At 40.2% G+C, this 14,031-nt stretch overlaps 1 protein-coding gene across 1 annotated transcript in view; it reads left to right on the top strand.

The window, feature by feature from the left end:
• Positions 1-11,793, top strand: part of LOC134224552 (uncharacterized protein DDB_G0290587-like) — a 115,296-nt gene extending 103,503 nt beyond the window's left edge. The window contains 5 exon segments of the mRNA XM_062703940.1: positions 9,592-10,609; positions 10,671-10,710; positions 10,713-10,859; positions 10,926-11,162; positions 11,226-11,793. Of these exon segments, the coding sequence (XP_062559924.1) occupies positions 9,592-10,609; positions 10,671-10,710; positions 10,713-10,859; positions 10,926-11,162; positions 11,226-11,275 (1,492 nt within the window). The 3' untranslated portion in view covers positions 11,276-11,793.
• The last annotated feature ends 2,238 nt before the right edge of the window (positions 11,794-14,031 follow it).

Below are 14,031 nucleotides of genomic sequence, written 5' to 3'. Positions count from 1 at the left end.
CAAAAAACTGCACTCCAGAGCCACAGGAGCGCGCGCGCTGAAAATACACTCCAGTGAAAACACTCCAGTGTATTTTCAGTGCGCGCGCTCCTGTGGCTCTGGAGTGCAGTTTTTTGACAGTTTGCCATGACATTTAGAAAATTCAAATATCCTTCTATTAGTTGAACTTACTTAGTTGAGACTATAAAATCGTTTAGATGGAGTAAAATCAAAGAGCAGAATTTTTCGCCCTGAGTGTAGGACAACACTGATGGCAGATACGAAAGACTATCACCTTGCCGTAACCCTCTGCGCGTTTCGAAGGGACTCGATACTGCTCCTGAAACTCGAACTACGCACATCACCTGATCCATCATCGCCTTGATTAACCGTATCAGTTTATCCGGAAATCCGTTTTCGTGCATTAGCTGTTCCCGATGCGACAATGAAGATGATGTGTGGGCACGTTGTATTCGCGACATTTCTGCAATACCTGACGAACGGCGAACACCTGATCTGTGGTAAAGCGTTCACCCATAAATCCCGCCTGGTACTGCCCCACGAACTGTCTTGCAATTGGTGCTAGTCAGCAATGTGATTGCGCGGTAGTTGCTACAATCCAGCTTATCGCCCTTTTTGTAAATGGGACACACGACACCTTCCATCCACTCGTGCGGCAGAACCTCATGCTCCCAAACCTTGGTAATTACCCAATGTAGTGCTCTAGCCAGTGCCTCACCACCGTGTGTAAACAACTCTCCTGGTAGTTGATTAACTCCAGGGGCTTTGTTGTTTTTCAGTCGGTCAATCTCCTCCTGGCTTTGCTTTCATAATGGCATTCATTTTTTTTTTACTGACTCCTCGCTCCGAAAACTATCCTTAATCCTAAATAATCCACTATCGTTTTGAGAAGACACATTTCTTCTTACATATCGTCAATCCTGCTTTCTTCAAAATTTCTAGAACTCGAGCAAGGGTTCCCAAGTGTTCTTGGTCGTTACTTCCTGTTATCATCACATCATCCAAGAAATTCACAAGGCGAATCTAATACATTATACGCTTGAGTATGAATTGGTTCCATGAGACGAAAACAAACGATTGCGGGTCGAAGAAGAATCTTTTTTTGTTATTTGTGGTGAAAACATCTTTCACTCCCCCCCTTTTTTCTAGAATGAACCTGGAAGATAAACCAAAATCTTGCCTACTTGATCATTCACACGCCGCGCTCACTTTTTGCGATTAACAATTACAAAAAAAAATCAAGATCGCAACGGACATATGGGTAGAACCTCGGGTGGAACGGGCGGAATAAACAAGCAGAAGGGTAAATAAAAACGAAACTGTTCGTTCATTCAATTAAAATACGCGTCGAAATCCGTTTCTTTGTCAAATTTTTATGTAGTTTTAAATCAAGTTAAACCGGTAATGACGTCTAGAATAAGTTCAAAAATACTTTGGAAAATTGTTGGGAAGTTATCCATTAACCCTTCATGCGTTCTTTCAGGATTTCCTTCGGGAATTCAGCCAGAAATTCTTTCATTTTTTTCTTGAATTCTTGTATGCGTTCCTTGGCGATATCTTCCAGGAATTCCCTAGTGACATCTTTCAGGCATAATTTTTCCAAGGAATTCCTTCGTGATGAAAAAAATATTCCTAGAAAAATTACCAAAAGATAATTTTTCTAGGAATATTTTGAGCACTTTTTCTGGAAGTTGCTCCAGGAATTTATATGAAAATTCCTGCAAGAATTCCTCCAGACGACCTCTCTCTAATACTTTCTGAAGGTCCTTCATTAATTCCGCCTTAATTTCCTACTAGCATTCCTGTGGAGTTCCTTAACAAATTACTCCAGAAATTGCTTCAGGAATTCGTCCGGAAGATCCACCAGAAATCCCTCCAGAGGATTCTTCCTCCTGATGATCTTTCGGGAATCTCACCGGAAGCTATTCCAGGAACCGCTCCGGAAGTTCTTGCAGAAATTTTTTCGTTAGTTCCTTCAGGAATTCCTTCAGAAGTTCTTCTAGGAATTTCTCCGGAAGTTCCTTCAAGAATACCTCCGGAATTTCCTCCAAGAATTCCTCCAGAAGTTCCTTCAGCAGTTCCTCCAAAAGCTCCTTCAGGAATGTTTCCAAAAGTTCCTTCATGAATTCTTCTAAAAGTTCCCTCAGAAATTCCTCCGGAAGTTCTTCCAGGAATTTCTCTTGATTTTTTTCCAGGAATTCATCCGGAAGCTCCTTCAAGAATACCTCTGGATTTTCTCCAAGAATTTCTCCGGAAGTTTCGTCAGGAATTCCTCCAGAAGTTCCTTCAGGAATTCCTCCAAAACTTCCTTCAGTAATTCCTTCGAAATTTCTTCAGGAATTACTCTAAAAGTTCCCTCAGGAATTCATCCGAAAATTTCTCAAGGATTTCCTCCGAGAAATTTGTGGAGAAACTTCTGGAAAAATATGTAGAGGAACTTCCGGAAGAACTTCCAGAGGAACTTTCGGATCAACTTCCGGAGGAATTCCTGAAGGAACTTCCGTAAGCATTCCTGGAGAAAATTTCGGAGGAATAACTGGAGAAAATATCGGAGAAAATCCTGGAGTAACTTAGTTGGCAGTAATATCAGTTTTCTACATATAGCATAATGAACAAGACAATGAATTACTGAAAAAGTTTGAAGACAAAAGAGCTATCTCCCATATTTACCCTATCATAATGAAATGATTGGAAGACAAATATGCTTGTTTCTCATTGCTGAGAAAGATTCTCAAAGAATCAGCGAAGAATCTCAACCGGATTTCAGAAGAATTCACATTGGATTCTTTTCGGTATCGTTGAGGGATCTGTTAAGAATATGTGGGGGATACCGTTCATAATCCATAGAGAATTTGCTTCAGAATTCCTCTTTGATTTACTTCGGAATTCCTCCGCAATCGTTCGAAAATTAGCTTCGGAATCGTTCGAAGATTTGCTTCGGAATTCCTTGACGATATGTTTCAGAATCCTTCGACGATTTGCTTCGGAATTCCTTGAAGCTTCAATTCGGAGTCTCGAGGTTTTGCCTCGGAATCCCTCTGACAATTTGCTTTGAAATTCCTCGATGATTTGCTTCGGAATCCCTCAACGACTTGCTTCGACATCCCTGTAAGATTCTTTTCGGAATCTCTGGAGGATTCATTTCGGAATTCCTGGTGGATCAATTTGGAGTCTCTCGACGATATGCTTCGGATTCCTTCGAAGATTTGCTTCTACATCCTTAGAATATTGCCTACACACTTAAACCATTTCACAGATTTCGGTGAATTTTGGTTCAATTCACCGAAATCTCAACAGCAGAATTGTTCGATAATTATTTCTCCACTTTGTTCAACTGTCGAAACCACCGAAAATCTGTAAAATTATTCACCGAACAGTTCTGCTGTTGAGATTTCGGTGAAATTTCACATAAATCTGCGATTTATTTTAAGTGTGTATGAAATCTCTGGAACATTCACGTCAAAACTCCAGGAACATTCCCGTCAGATTTATTGGAATATTCCCGTCGGAATTCAAGAGGATTCCAATCGGAATATCTAGAAGATCCTTATCAGAATCCCTGAAACATACCCGTCGGAATCCCTGGAACATTCCCGTTAAAATTCCTAGAATATTCCCGTTGGTATTCCTGAATCATTCACGTCGGAATCACTAAAGGATTATCCTTGAAGGTTGGATGATTCCCATCGAAATCCCTGGAGGAATGTTGCCTTATTTTTTATCATTAGAGATAGATAGAATATTTATGAAATATGTAAAAATACGCACTGCCTAACGGTAGAAACTTGACGGCGAACCGTTCCATATTGTGCTTTGAGTGTGCAGGACGAAGTCCTATGTGTTGATGGTAAAGATTTTCATTAAAAAATATTTATGTTTGTAAAAACTTTATTTTCTAATGCTGATTTCTTATAAAAAATCGAAGTTTTCACCAGATTCAGATTCATTCTATTTATATAATATGTTTTTTGCGTCAAATTTTTTGTTGGGCTTTAGTTGAACAGTGTGTGGAGTTATTAAGGGAGAGAAAGGTATAATAGCGGTAAAATTACGGGGTTCTCTTTTTGCCCCGGGTGGCGACGACACCCCGTTTGTTGATTGATCTGTACACCCGATTCTGTTTTTACACGGAAAGTTGCTTCATTTTACATGATTCGTCGAGAAATCATAAAACTTTTTTTACACGTATTTTCAAATTTTGAACTGAAAACTTTTTTTTCACGGAACGCATCCCCCGTGTAAAAAAAGAATCGGGTGTACTAGTAAGGGAAGAGGAACAATATGCCCTAGCTAAGCAAATACTGTATTAGGGCCGATGCCCACGTAGCGGTTTTTCAACGCCACGTGCACGCAGCGTTAAAATAACACTGGTGTGCATCGGCGTGGTGACGCTGCGTTACCGCTTTTTCTCGGTGCACACCTGTGTCTTTTTGACGCCACGTGCACTCTGCGTTGAAATGACGCTACGTGGGCATCGAGCCTTACTGTCGATAAGCTGTTACGATTTTCATGAGTATTTTTACCTCATAGAGGTGGCGGCGTACTAATTGCTGTCAAATCGGAACTGCAGTGTATTTCGGTGAACCTATTGCCTAGAATAAGCCACTGTTCGCATTATTCTGCCTCAGTTTTCGCTTTACGTTAGCTGCATCTACATTCGCCCAAACAGCTGCTCTGATATCTACACGAAACACGCGGATTCTATTAGCCAGATACTGAATCGTGCCGATTTGCGACGTCATTGTTTGCCTTGGAGATTACAATCTGCCGAATCTAGTCTGTCATTTCGATGATGAAATTAACGGAAACTTGCCTATCAACGCGTCAACTGAGCAGGAGCTTGCCCTATCAGAGTTCTTGTTATCCTCCGGTCTGCATCAGATAAATGATCTTCTGAACGCGAACGGCAATCTTCTTGACTTGGTGTTCGTAAGCGATCCATGCATCATAGATCTCTTCGAGTCGCCATCTGCCCTTTTAAAAATTGACCCTCATCACAAGCCATTAGTTTTAACCGTTGACGTCCGTTCTCGCGATGAGAGATCAGTGTCAATATCTACCGTTGACTCACACTAAAAAATAATGAAACCTACATGTGACGTATTTAGTTCAACTTGTAAATGTTTGATGACATAAACGAACATTTGACTGGAATGCACGTCCCAATTCATGCGTTTTTGGAAGTTGATTAATCAACATGCCTTGGCATACATACCATTTAACTTCTTGTTCCAATAGACGTAAAGTTACATGATGTGCGGAATGCTGACAGAAAAGAGAAGCGTCATGCAGATCACTCAGTCTGGACTTGAATGTTCTCGGTAGTACGTGTCGGTTTCGTTTTTTTATTTTCAAAACCGAATGCAGTGCGATTGATTAAAAATATTGGTGCTAGTGTTTTGTGTGATTGATAAACGACAAAAGGTGTGTTTAGCAAATCGATATGAAAGTGCAACCTTTTCTACGGAATATTCGGTAGCAACAAAATATGCGTTGTTTCGTGATGTGTCTTATCCGCGGCTGAACGGCGAGTGTATGAATGCACATATTTCTGTTTAAATAAATGTTGGATAAATTTTTTGCTGCTTGAAAAAGGAAGGAAAGTAGCCTTCTTAAGCATAAGTAATTGGTGCATTTAAACACAAAAATGTTCGGTATGATGGTGATGAGTTAGACTTAGCCCATAATACCAGAGAATGAAGACGGGTGTTTTTTCCATAGGAATGCACATATGATGCGACGGAACATAATATTGTTGTGATCAGGCAACATGTTCAGCATCGCAACCGAGAGTAAGGTAAGTGATTATAATTTTGACGCACAACATATGAAAATAACACAATAATCGTTAACATGAGTGGTTAGCAAAAAACAGTCAAATCCCGAAACAAACTATTTACATGTCATGGTGTATAAGCAAGCATGGCTTATTTTTACATCATGACATGTATTTTTTTTGGTTTCCTGAGCTCATGTAATTTTACAACCAGATGTAAGTTTATGTCTACGAGGACGCTCCTTTTATGTGCATCAAATGTGCCATAAATTTACATGAATATTTTTAAGTGTATACGACTTCAACAGGTGTGATTATCAAATCGTCAATGGGATTGCTGCCCTGGACTGGAATCATGTTATGAATTATGCCTCAATCGACGACTCTGTTACCGCGTTCTATCGCACCATCGAACAGATCATCTAAGAAAACGTGCCGGTCAAAATTTGCCGACCATCTAAGAAGTACAATCAACCCTGGTGGACGCCACAGCTCCGGAATCTTCGCAATCGTCTGCGGAAATGCAGGAAGAAGTTCTTCCGAAACAGGATTGAAGTGAACGCGGCTAATCTGCGGTTAGCTGAAGAAGCCTTCAAGCAAATTTGAAAAATGATGCTTCATCGTTCTGGGCCTACATTAAAAAACAGAAGGGGTCGAACACCTGACGCAACAGCAAATTTGTTTGCCAGCTTCTTCCGCTCAGTACATGACGACAATCCTCCTCCATTGGATCAAAGCTACATCGAAAGTCTTCCGTCGTATTCCGTCCGGCTTCCTCAAGTCACTTTTAGCAATGCAGATATTTTTGAAGCTCTCAGCTCGCTTAACACATCAAAAGGACCGGGACCCGTTCACTTACCGCCCACCTTCATCAGACAATGTGCTTCATCGCTGGCATTGCCCATTGCTTCAATTTTCAATCGATCTATAAGCGATAGTGTTTTCCCGGAAGCTTGGAAGCTTGCTTCGATCGTTCCCGTGTACAAATCCGGGTAACATACATAGTGTAGATGACTACCGTCCGATATCAATCTTGAACTGTTTCGCCAAAGTTTTTGAGAGTCTTTTGCACGAAGTGTTATACCCAGCAGTACGACATCCAACCTAATGGCATTCACTCGTACAGTGCTAGATGAATTGGAGAACCGTAGCCAGGTCGACGCTATTTATTTTGACTTTTCAAAGGCGTTTGACAAGGTGCCACATGCACTAGCGATAGAAAAACTTGACCGACTTGGCTTACCTACTTGGATCATTCGGTGGTTAAAATCGTACTTATCCTCTCGCAAGGCTTTCGTCAAAGTACATAGCGCCAAGTCTGATGTCTATGACATTCCCTCTGGAGTACCACAGGGCAGTATTCTAGGTCCGCTCATCTTTATTCTTTTCGTCAATGATCTGTGTAGCCTTCTGAGCTCCGGAAAACAGCTTTATGCGGACGATTTGAAAATATACCGTGTCATAAAATCGCTCGTAGACTGTTGTGCTTTACAAATTACATACTGATATTGTACATGTTGCAAACTGGTGCAAGATCAATGGTATGCAAATGAACCCGACTAAATGCAAAGCCATAACATTCACTCGTTGCCGATCTTCTATAACCTATGACTATTGTCTGGATCACACAGCGCTTCAGAGGGTTACATCGATCAAATACCTTGGCATCGTTCTCGACAGTAAGCTTCGTTTTACGGAACATTCATCAGTTACCATCGCTAAGGCCAATGCTATGCTTGGGTTCTTACGGCGGAATACAGCACAGTTCGATGATGTTCATGCTCTCAAATCATTATATTGTGCATGTGCATTAATTCGGAGCATACTAGAGTATGGAGTGCAAATCTGGGCTCCGTATCATTCCGTTCACATTGGACGCATCGAGAGAATACAAAAACGCTTCATCAACTACGCCCTGCGCCGCTTAACATGGAACGATCCACAAACCTGCCTCCATACCGAAATCGTTGTGCTTTGATTGACTTGCAATCATTGGCAGACCGTCGATTGATGCTTCAGAGTATGACTATTTTTGACGTCATAACGTGCAATATCGACTGCCGTTACATCCTGGAGAATGTTCGATTTCATGCACCGTATCGTCAACTCAGGAATCGTCAACTGTTATGGATCCGTGGCCACCGCACACATTACGGTCAAAATAATCCATTGGACTTATGCTTCAGACTATTCAACGAAGTGTGTTGTTTTTTCGACTTTAATGTTAGCAAATTAGTTTTAATAAATAGGATTTAGTCAAATAATCAGTCTGTGCAATTTATAAGTTGAAGACGATGTACAATAAATTCTAAATTCTCATGCAACAGTTAAACAATATAGCTAGCGTATGGCATATTAACATTGTAGAAAATCTCAATCATATTGATAATATTCACATTTATAAAAATATTTGATATTTCGTTGTCGGAAAACACATGATGCAAAACGCCTTTTATGTAGCTAATAAACAATGCACCATGCGTCGGCGAATCAGCATTATGATATGGACAGCTCCTGGAGAAGCGTAGTACATTGTAGGTTAAGCGTTTTGGGGCATCTTACCCTATTAAAACAAAAGACTGATTAAATTATGATGAAAATTGTGTTAGAATGAGGAATTCGAGGAAAATAGACATGATACTCATTCGTGCTGCCCTCGAAACTATTCTTATTCGCTTCCGTAGACATTTTTTGCGCCAGGATCACTAATTTCATTTGGAGTGCAAGAATGGACACGTTCGTAGTAGGACGTAGAATAGTCGCGAGGTTTATTCTTTGTGCGGTCGGTGAGAAAATAAATTAGTGCAAGCTTGAACGCGTTCGTATTAGTTAAAAGTGCTAGGGTGGGTGTACCAATTGTCGCCATACCTAAGAACAACTATTTAAAAAAAAAATAACTAAAAGGCGTGTGGGTGGACTTTATATATCAAGCGAAAGGTTTTACTTCCTGCTCCTTAGAACAGCTGTGAAAACCACAATAAAATTTGTTATTATCCTTAAAATTGATTAATCCATAATAGGAACGCATGCACCAGTTATGGCACTATTCTTAATTTTGGTTCCTTATTTGGCAAATCCCATTGTTTTCTTATGGGACTGTCCAAATTGGGACCACTAGTGCGATAACTGGTGCAAAGGACGTCAAAAATTAAGCAAAATCAATTTTTTCAATTATGCTTTGCTTGTTTTGGAGGAAATCAAAGGTGTTATCGTGTCATATGAATATGCTTCATCGATATGAACTTGGTTTGCGGTGATTTGATTGGCCATTTGGCATATAAAGCACTAGTGCGACAACTGGTGCTATAGCCACAACTGGTACATCTAGCCTACATATTGTATTTCTGAGTTACTTATTTCTTTGTGGCTTTATGAACATTTTTCCCACTGTATGGACAAATTGATATGCGATTTGCCAAAAAGAATCCACGTGTCTGGGAGGGACTCGAACCCTCAACCTCCTACTCTCTAGATAGGCGTGATAACCCCTACACAACAAGACCACTTTGTCACGCTTCTGTGGAAAAGCCATCAGAATCCAAGTACCAACCTCTACGGCGGTTAGCACTTTTTTGCAAATTGAATATCTTTCGGATGCTTGATTTGTCCAATCTTCACATGTGCTTTACTGTTGTATATCCACAGCCATCTGCGGATTAGCAATCCTACGCGTTTGCTCGTAAGGCCAGCTGGAAACCCCATCAGTAAATATAGATACTTAATACTGTGTGTGATATTCACTCAAAAATGAGTAATCCAATAATTTTAATAAATACATAATACTTCGGCAGATTTAACGCCTTTCTCTATTTCAGGCCTGCTCGTCCGCATCGGGAACGACGACCGGATCGCGCCGTCTACATTCCGCGAGCTCGTCGAAGTCTAACTACCCCGCCGGTAACTGCTGTAAACCAGCAAACAACCACCAGTGCTTCCACTTGCGCAAACAGCGCGTCAACCACCACTACTTCACCGTCGGTGTCAACTGTCGGAAGTCTGTCGGTTTTCGCAACTCCACCCAGTTCTCCTCCGAAGGCATCAGCTAGGAAAGAGCAACCCCACACTGAGAAGGAACGCAAATCCAAGGCTAAAGACAAACCACCGCCAGCAGACATTGGATTACCAAACACTGTGATAGAGAATCATCAAAAGCTCGAACCCATTGTCCCAGTTGATAGCAGATGTTTTGTCAGTTTTAAAAATCGTAGTCATAGCGTAGAGGAGAACGTTCCAAACAACGGAACCACTCAAGAAGTAGTGAAACTAAAAAAGCAAAAGTCGGAAGAGGTTCCTAGAGAGAACGAAGATCAAGACTGTGATTTTGCGCCCAAATCTGAACGCAAAAAGGAGAGGAAAGAACTGCGCCAAAACGGTTGCATTTTAGCGGAACTGAACGGAAGTACAAATCCCAAAGTAGTAGAAAATATGAACAAGTCAAATAAAAGCCGTTCGAAGCAGACCGGCAGTAATGCCACTGCATTGATTATTAATGATAAAGTCGGTGCGGGTGTTACTGATAAGATCGATAAGGATGAGAAGGAACTTAGGAAGGCTTCTCAGGAGATTAACCGTAGCAATAGGAGAATTATGAAGCAAACGTTTGCATCTGATGTGTTGGAAATAGCTGAACATGAATCTGCCGAAAAGGATGTATCCACGGATAAGGCCAACGGTCAGTCGAAACAGGATTCAGAACGGTTAGTCAACCCAGAAGAAGACGATTGGGAATCGATGTATGATGATAATGGAGATTGTTTGAACCCGAAGCTAATGGAAGAGTTGACATCGGCGGTGGGGAAGGTTTCAATTGAAGTCCCTCGAACAGACTATAAGGTGCGTTTGGGTTTCGTCTGTGAATTATGTTTTAAAATACTGCCGATTATTTCTATTTCAGGTGTATCAAACGAAGCAAGCCGTCCTGAACGAGGAAGAATTCTACACGTACTGGAGGTGTCCAACTTCCCGGTAGAGTTCAAAACACAAGATCTCATGATGCTTTTCTCACAGTACAAAGAGTCAGGGTTTGATATTAAATGGGTAGATGACACGCACGCCCTGGCGGTATTCAGTAGTTCTAAAATAGGTAAATTTTGACCTAGAGATCATTATCGTGGGTATATATATAACGATAAACTATTACTCTGTGCAGCGGCCGAAGTTCTTGCCAATGGTCACACATTTGTTAAGCTGAAACCCCTAGCCGAGGCGACAGTGGAATCTCGCTCCAAGGCACGGAAGTGCTCCAGTTCGCTGCAACCGTACCGTCCACGTCCCGAAACATGTGCCGCTTTGGCACGAAGACTCGTGACGACGGCCCTCGGTGTCCGCCTGAAGACTGCCCCCGAAGAACGCGAAAACGAAAAACGCGTCCTTCGGGAAGCCAAGGGTAACGTCTTTGTGCGGTATTGGAACGTATTTTGTACTTATTGTGTTTTCTCACAATTTCCAGAAAGGAAAATGCTCGCTGCCAAACAACGGGAAGAAATCTGGGAAAGCTAAAACCCGCACATGTGTGCACCCCAGATCAGCTCCAAGGGAGGTGGTACAGTCGCTCGTTTATAATCGCTGCCATACGTTATGTGAGTTTAGGATTTTAATGACATATGCATGCCGCTCCATGTCAAGTGTAGGTATGTCTTCATAGCTTCTGGCAGTGGTCGTGATTTTTGGTTGCGCTGCAGAACTGTTTCCCGTTGTAACTCTTCCAGCAAATGTTAGGATTGTTTTAGTATCCTATGGTTATTAAGTATATAAAAGTGTAAATGTATACCTATAATATATTTTAACAACATCAAGGTAATCATTTAAACGAACAGATAAAAGTATGAATATACCTATTTAATAATGACGGCGTTGTGTAGAAGGAAAATGTTGTGTAACTGAATTAAGCGAACAACGAGAATGTTTATTTACAGGTTTTTATCGACATGCGAATTTAATAAAAAGAAACGCATTACTTTATTGTAAATAAAACAATTTCTCAAAATGATACAAAAAATAAATTTTATGGAATTGAACACTCGTTGTTAATTATGTTATCCGAACAAGTAAAATTCATATGCCTGTAACTACATAACTGTGTAATTTATTACATTTACAAATTTATAATATTTATTATATACTGCCGCGATTCGCATAATGGGACTCTGTCGACTTTTGACGATATTGATTTTATTTCAGAAATAAGCTTAAAATGTACTCATCTTTAAGAAAAACTAAAAAAATGATATGCTTTGTTCTAGAAATTTGAAAATCAAAACCCACTTGTGTTGTTCCATCTTGCTATTTATTCGCATAACAGTCACATTCCAGATTTTGATACACTCTCGCACAAAACATCAATTTAATTATGGTCCATTTAATAGTTTTATAGCAATGTATACAGATAAAGATCATCATGCCAAATTTTCAGAAAGATTGCTGGTTTAATCGATTTATTAGATTTTTTTTAATTTCTCCATGTAAAACAAGTTTGAAAAGTTCAACGGCATATTTCTCAAGTTGAAGAAAACTGACATGGGACGCTTATGCGAATAGAGGCAGTATAGCATTTATATACTACGAGCTTAAACAATCATTCATCTGATTTTCACTGCGAATAATGTTTATGACATGACATTTCATATCAAGATATGTACCATGTATCAAGTGATATAAAGCTCATAGTCTGAATGATTGTACGATATTTCGCGGTAAAACATTCTGCGGTTAACCATTTCGCGTTCAGTATAATTTCGTGGTTAGTACTAATTCGCGGTGAACTTTTTCGCGATCAATATCATTTCGCAGTTTTAATTTTACTAATGTTACAAGGCGAAACAATACAGTTCGCCTTATACCGGACAAATGCGAACATTTTAGAAGGTGACACAACAGATTTCGCATTCTGCCGGACACACGCAAACATTTAAAGAAAGCAAAACATAACATTTTGCCTTATACCGGGCAAATGCGAACATTCCAAGAAGGCGAAACAACAGATTTTGCCTTATACCTATATTATACCTTATGCCTATATACAACACACATTGCCATACACCGGGCAAATGCAAACATTTAAAATATGTATAGACAAAACATCACATTTTGCGTTGAACAATTAAAAAAAGCGAAACAATGCATATTTTGCCTTATACCGGGCAAATGTAAAAAAATAAAGGTAGCAAAACAACATACTTACTTCGCTTTATACCGGGCATATGCGAACATTTAAAGAAGGCAGCAAATGATATTTCGCATAATAACGGCTAATATTTAAAGTAGGGCTGTGCACATTGAAGGTTTATCGATATCGGCGATATTCATTTGGTGTTATATCGGTATCGGCGATATATCGGGTTTGAAAATATCGGATATCGGAACGATATCCGAGAAATTAAAAAAAATAGTACAGTGTTGACCTGATTTTGTTTACCATCTAATTATCACGTTTGTGACCATATTTTGTCACCCAAAAAAAAATGAAAATTTTAATCGTTCTTATTAATTCCGGTAACATCATCGCAAACAACAATGATTCTTATAAAATAACTTTCACCGCCTGTGGTTTATTCTGAATGATTTTAGAGTTCCTCTCAAGGGTTTTGTAAGCTTTTTCGTTCACGTATTTCGCCTTCCCAAGGCATAAACTAATTCATAGTTTAATCAAAGTTAATTGAACATTTTCCGGGTATTTACCACCCGGATTGGAAAATAATTACTAGTTTGAAAACTAGCTTAATGAAATTGCACAATGTTAGACATGTGCTTTCCCTACCAAGCTACGACCCGAGAAACACACCCCAAGTAACCAAAAGTTCCTTCAATAGTACGTTTTTTGCTTAATCAGCTTCACAGAAACGTACTCTTAAAGGAACTTTTGGTTACTTGGTGGTAAAGAGTTTTGTTATTTACATGCAACTGAATTGGGTCACATTTGATTTGCAGCAACCAAAACGGTCTGAATGGCGCTGCTAGGGGAAGGACCTCCGTCGTCCTGATAAGTTAATATTTTTAACACCAGACACAATGGACATCTCAAAAATGCACCTCCGGTGGTGCAAAGGGCCAACTTGAAAGATCTCCATCCTGAGCGATGCCCGGCTATCGCTTTAACCTGTTGCCAGGTTAGATTTCGGTCGACTTCTTTTATTTCTTTATTGAGGCTTCGCCGCCATGAGCCTCTGGGTCTGCCTCTGCTGCGATGTCCCGCTGGGGTGTCCTACGAAAGGCTGAAACACATAAGGCTGAATGCTCACAAGGATGAACTCAAAAGG

The sequence above is a fragment of the Armigeres subalbatus genome, chromosome 3 (assembly GCF_024139115.2).
Source record: "Armigeres subalbatus isolate Guangzhou_Male chromosome 3, GZ_Asu_2, whole genome shotgun sequence".
NCBI classification, from domain to species: domain Eukaryota; kingdom Metazoa; phylum Arthropoda; class Insecta; order Diptera; family Culicidae; genus Armigeres; species Armigeres subalbatus.
This window is presented reverse-complemented; position numbering and strand designations above follow the sequence as displayed.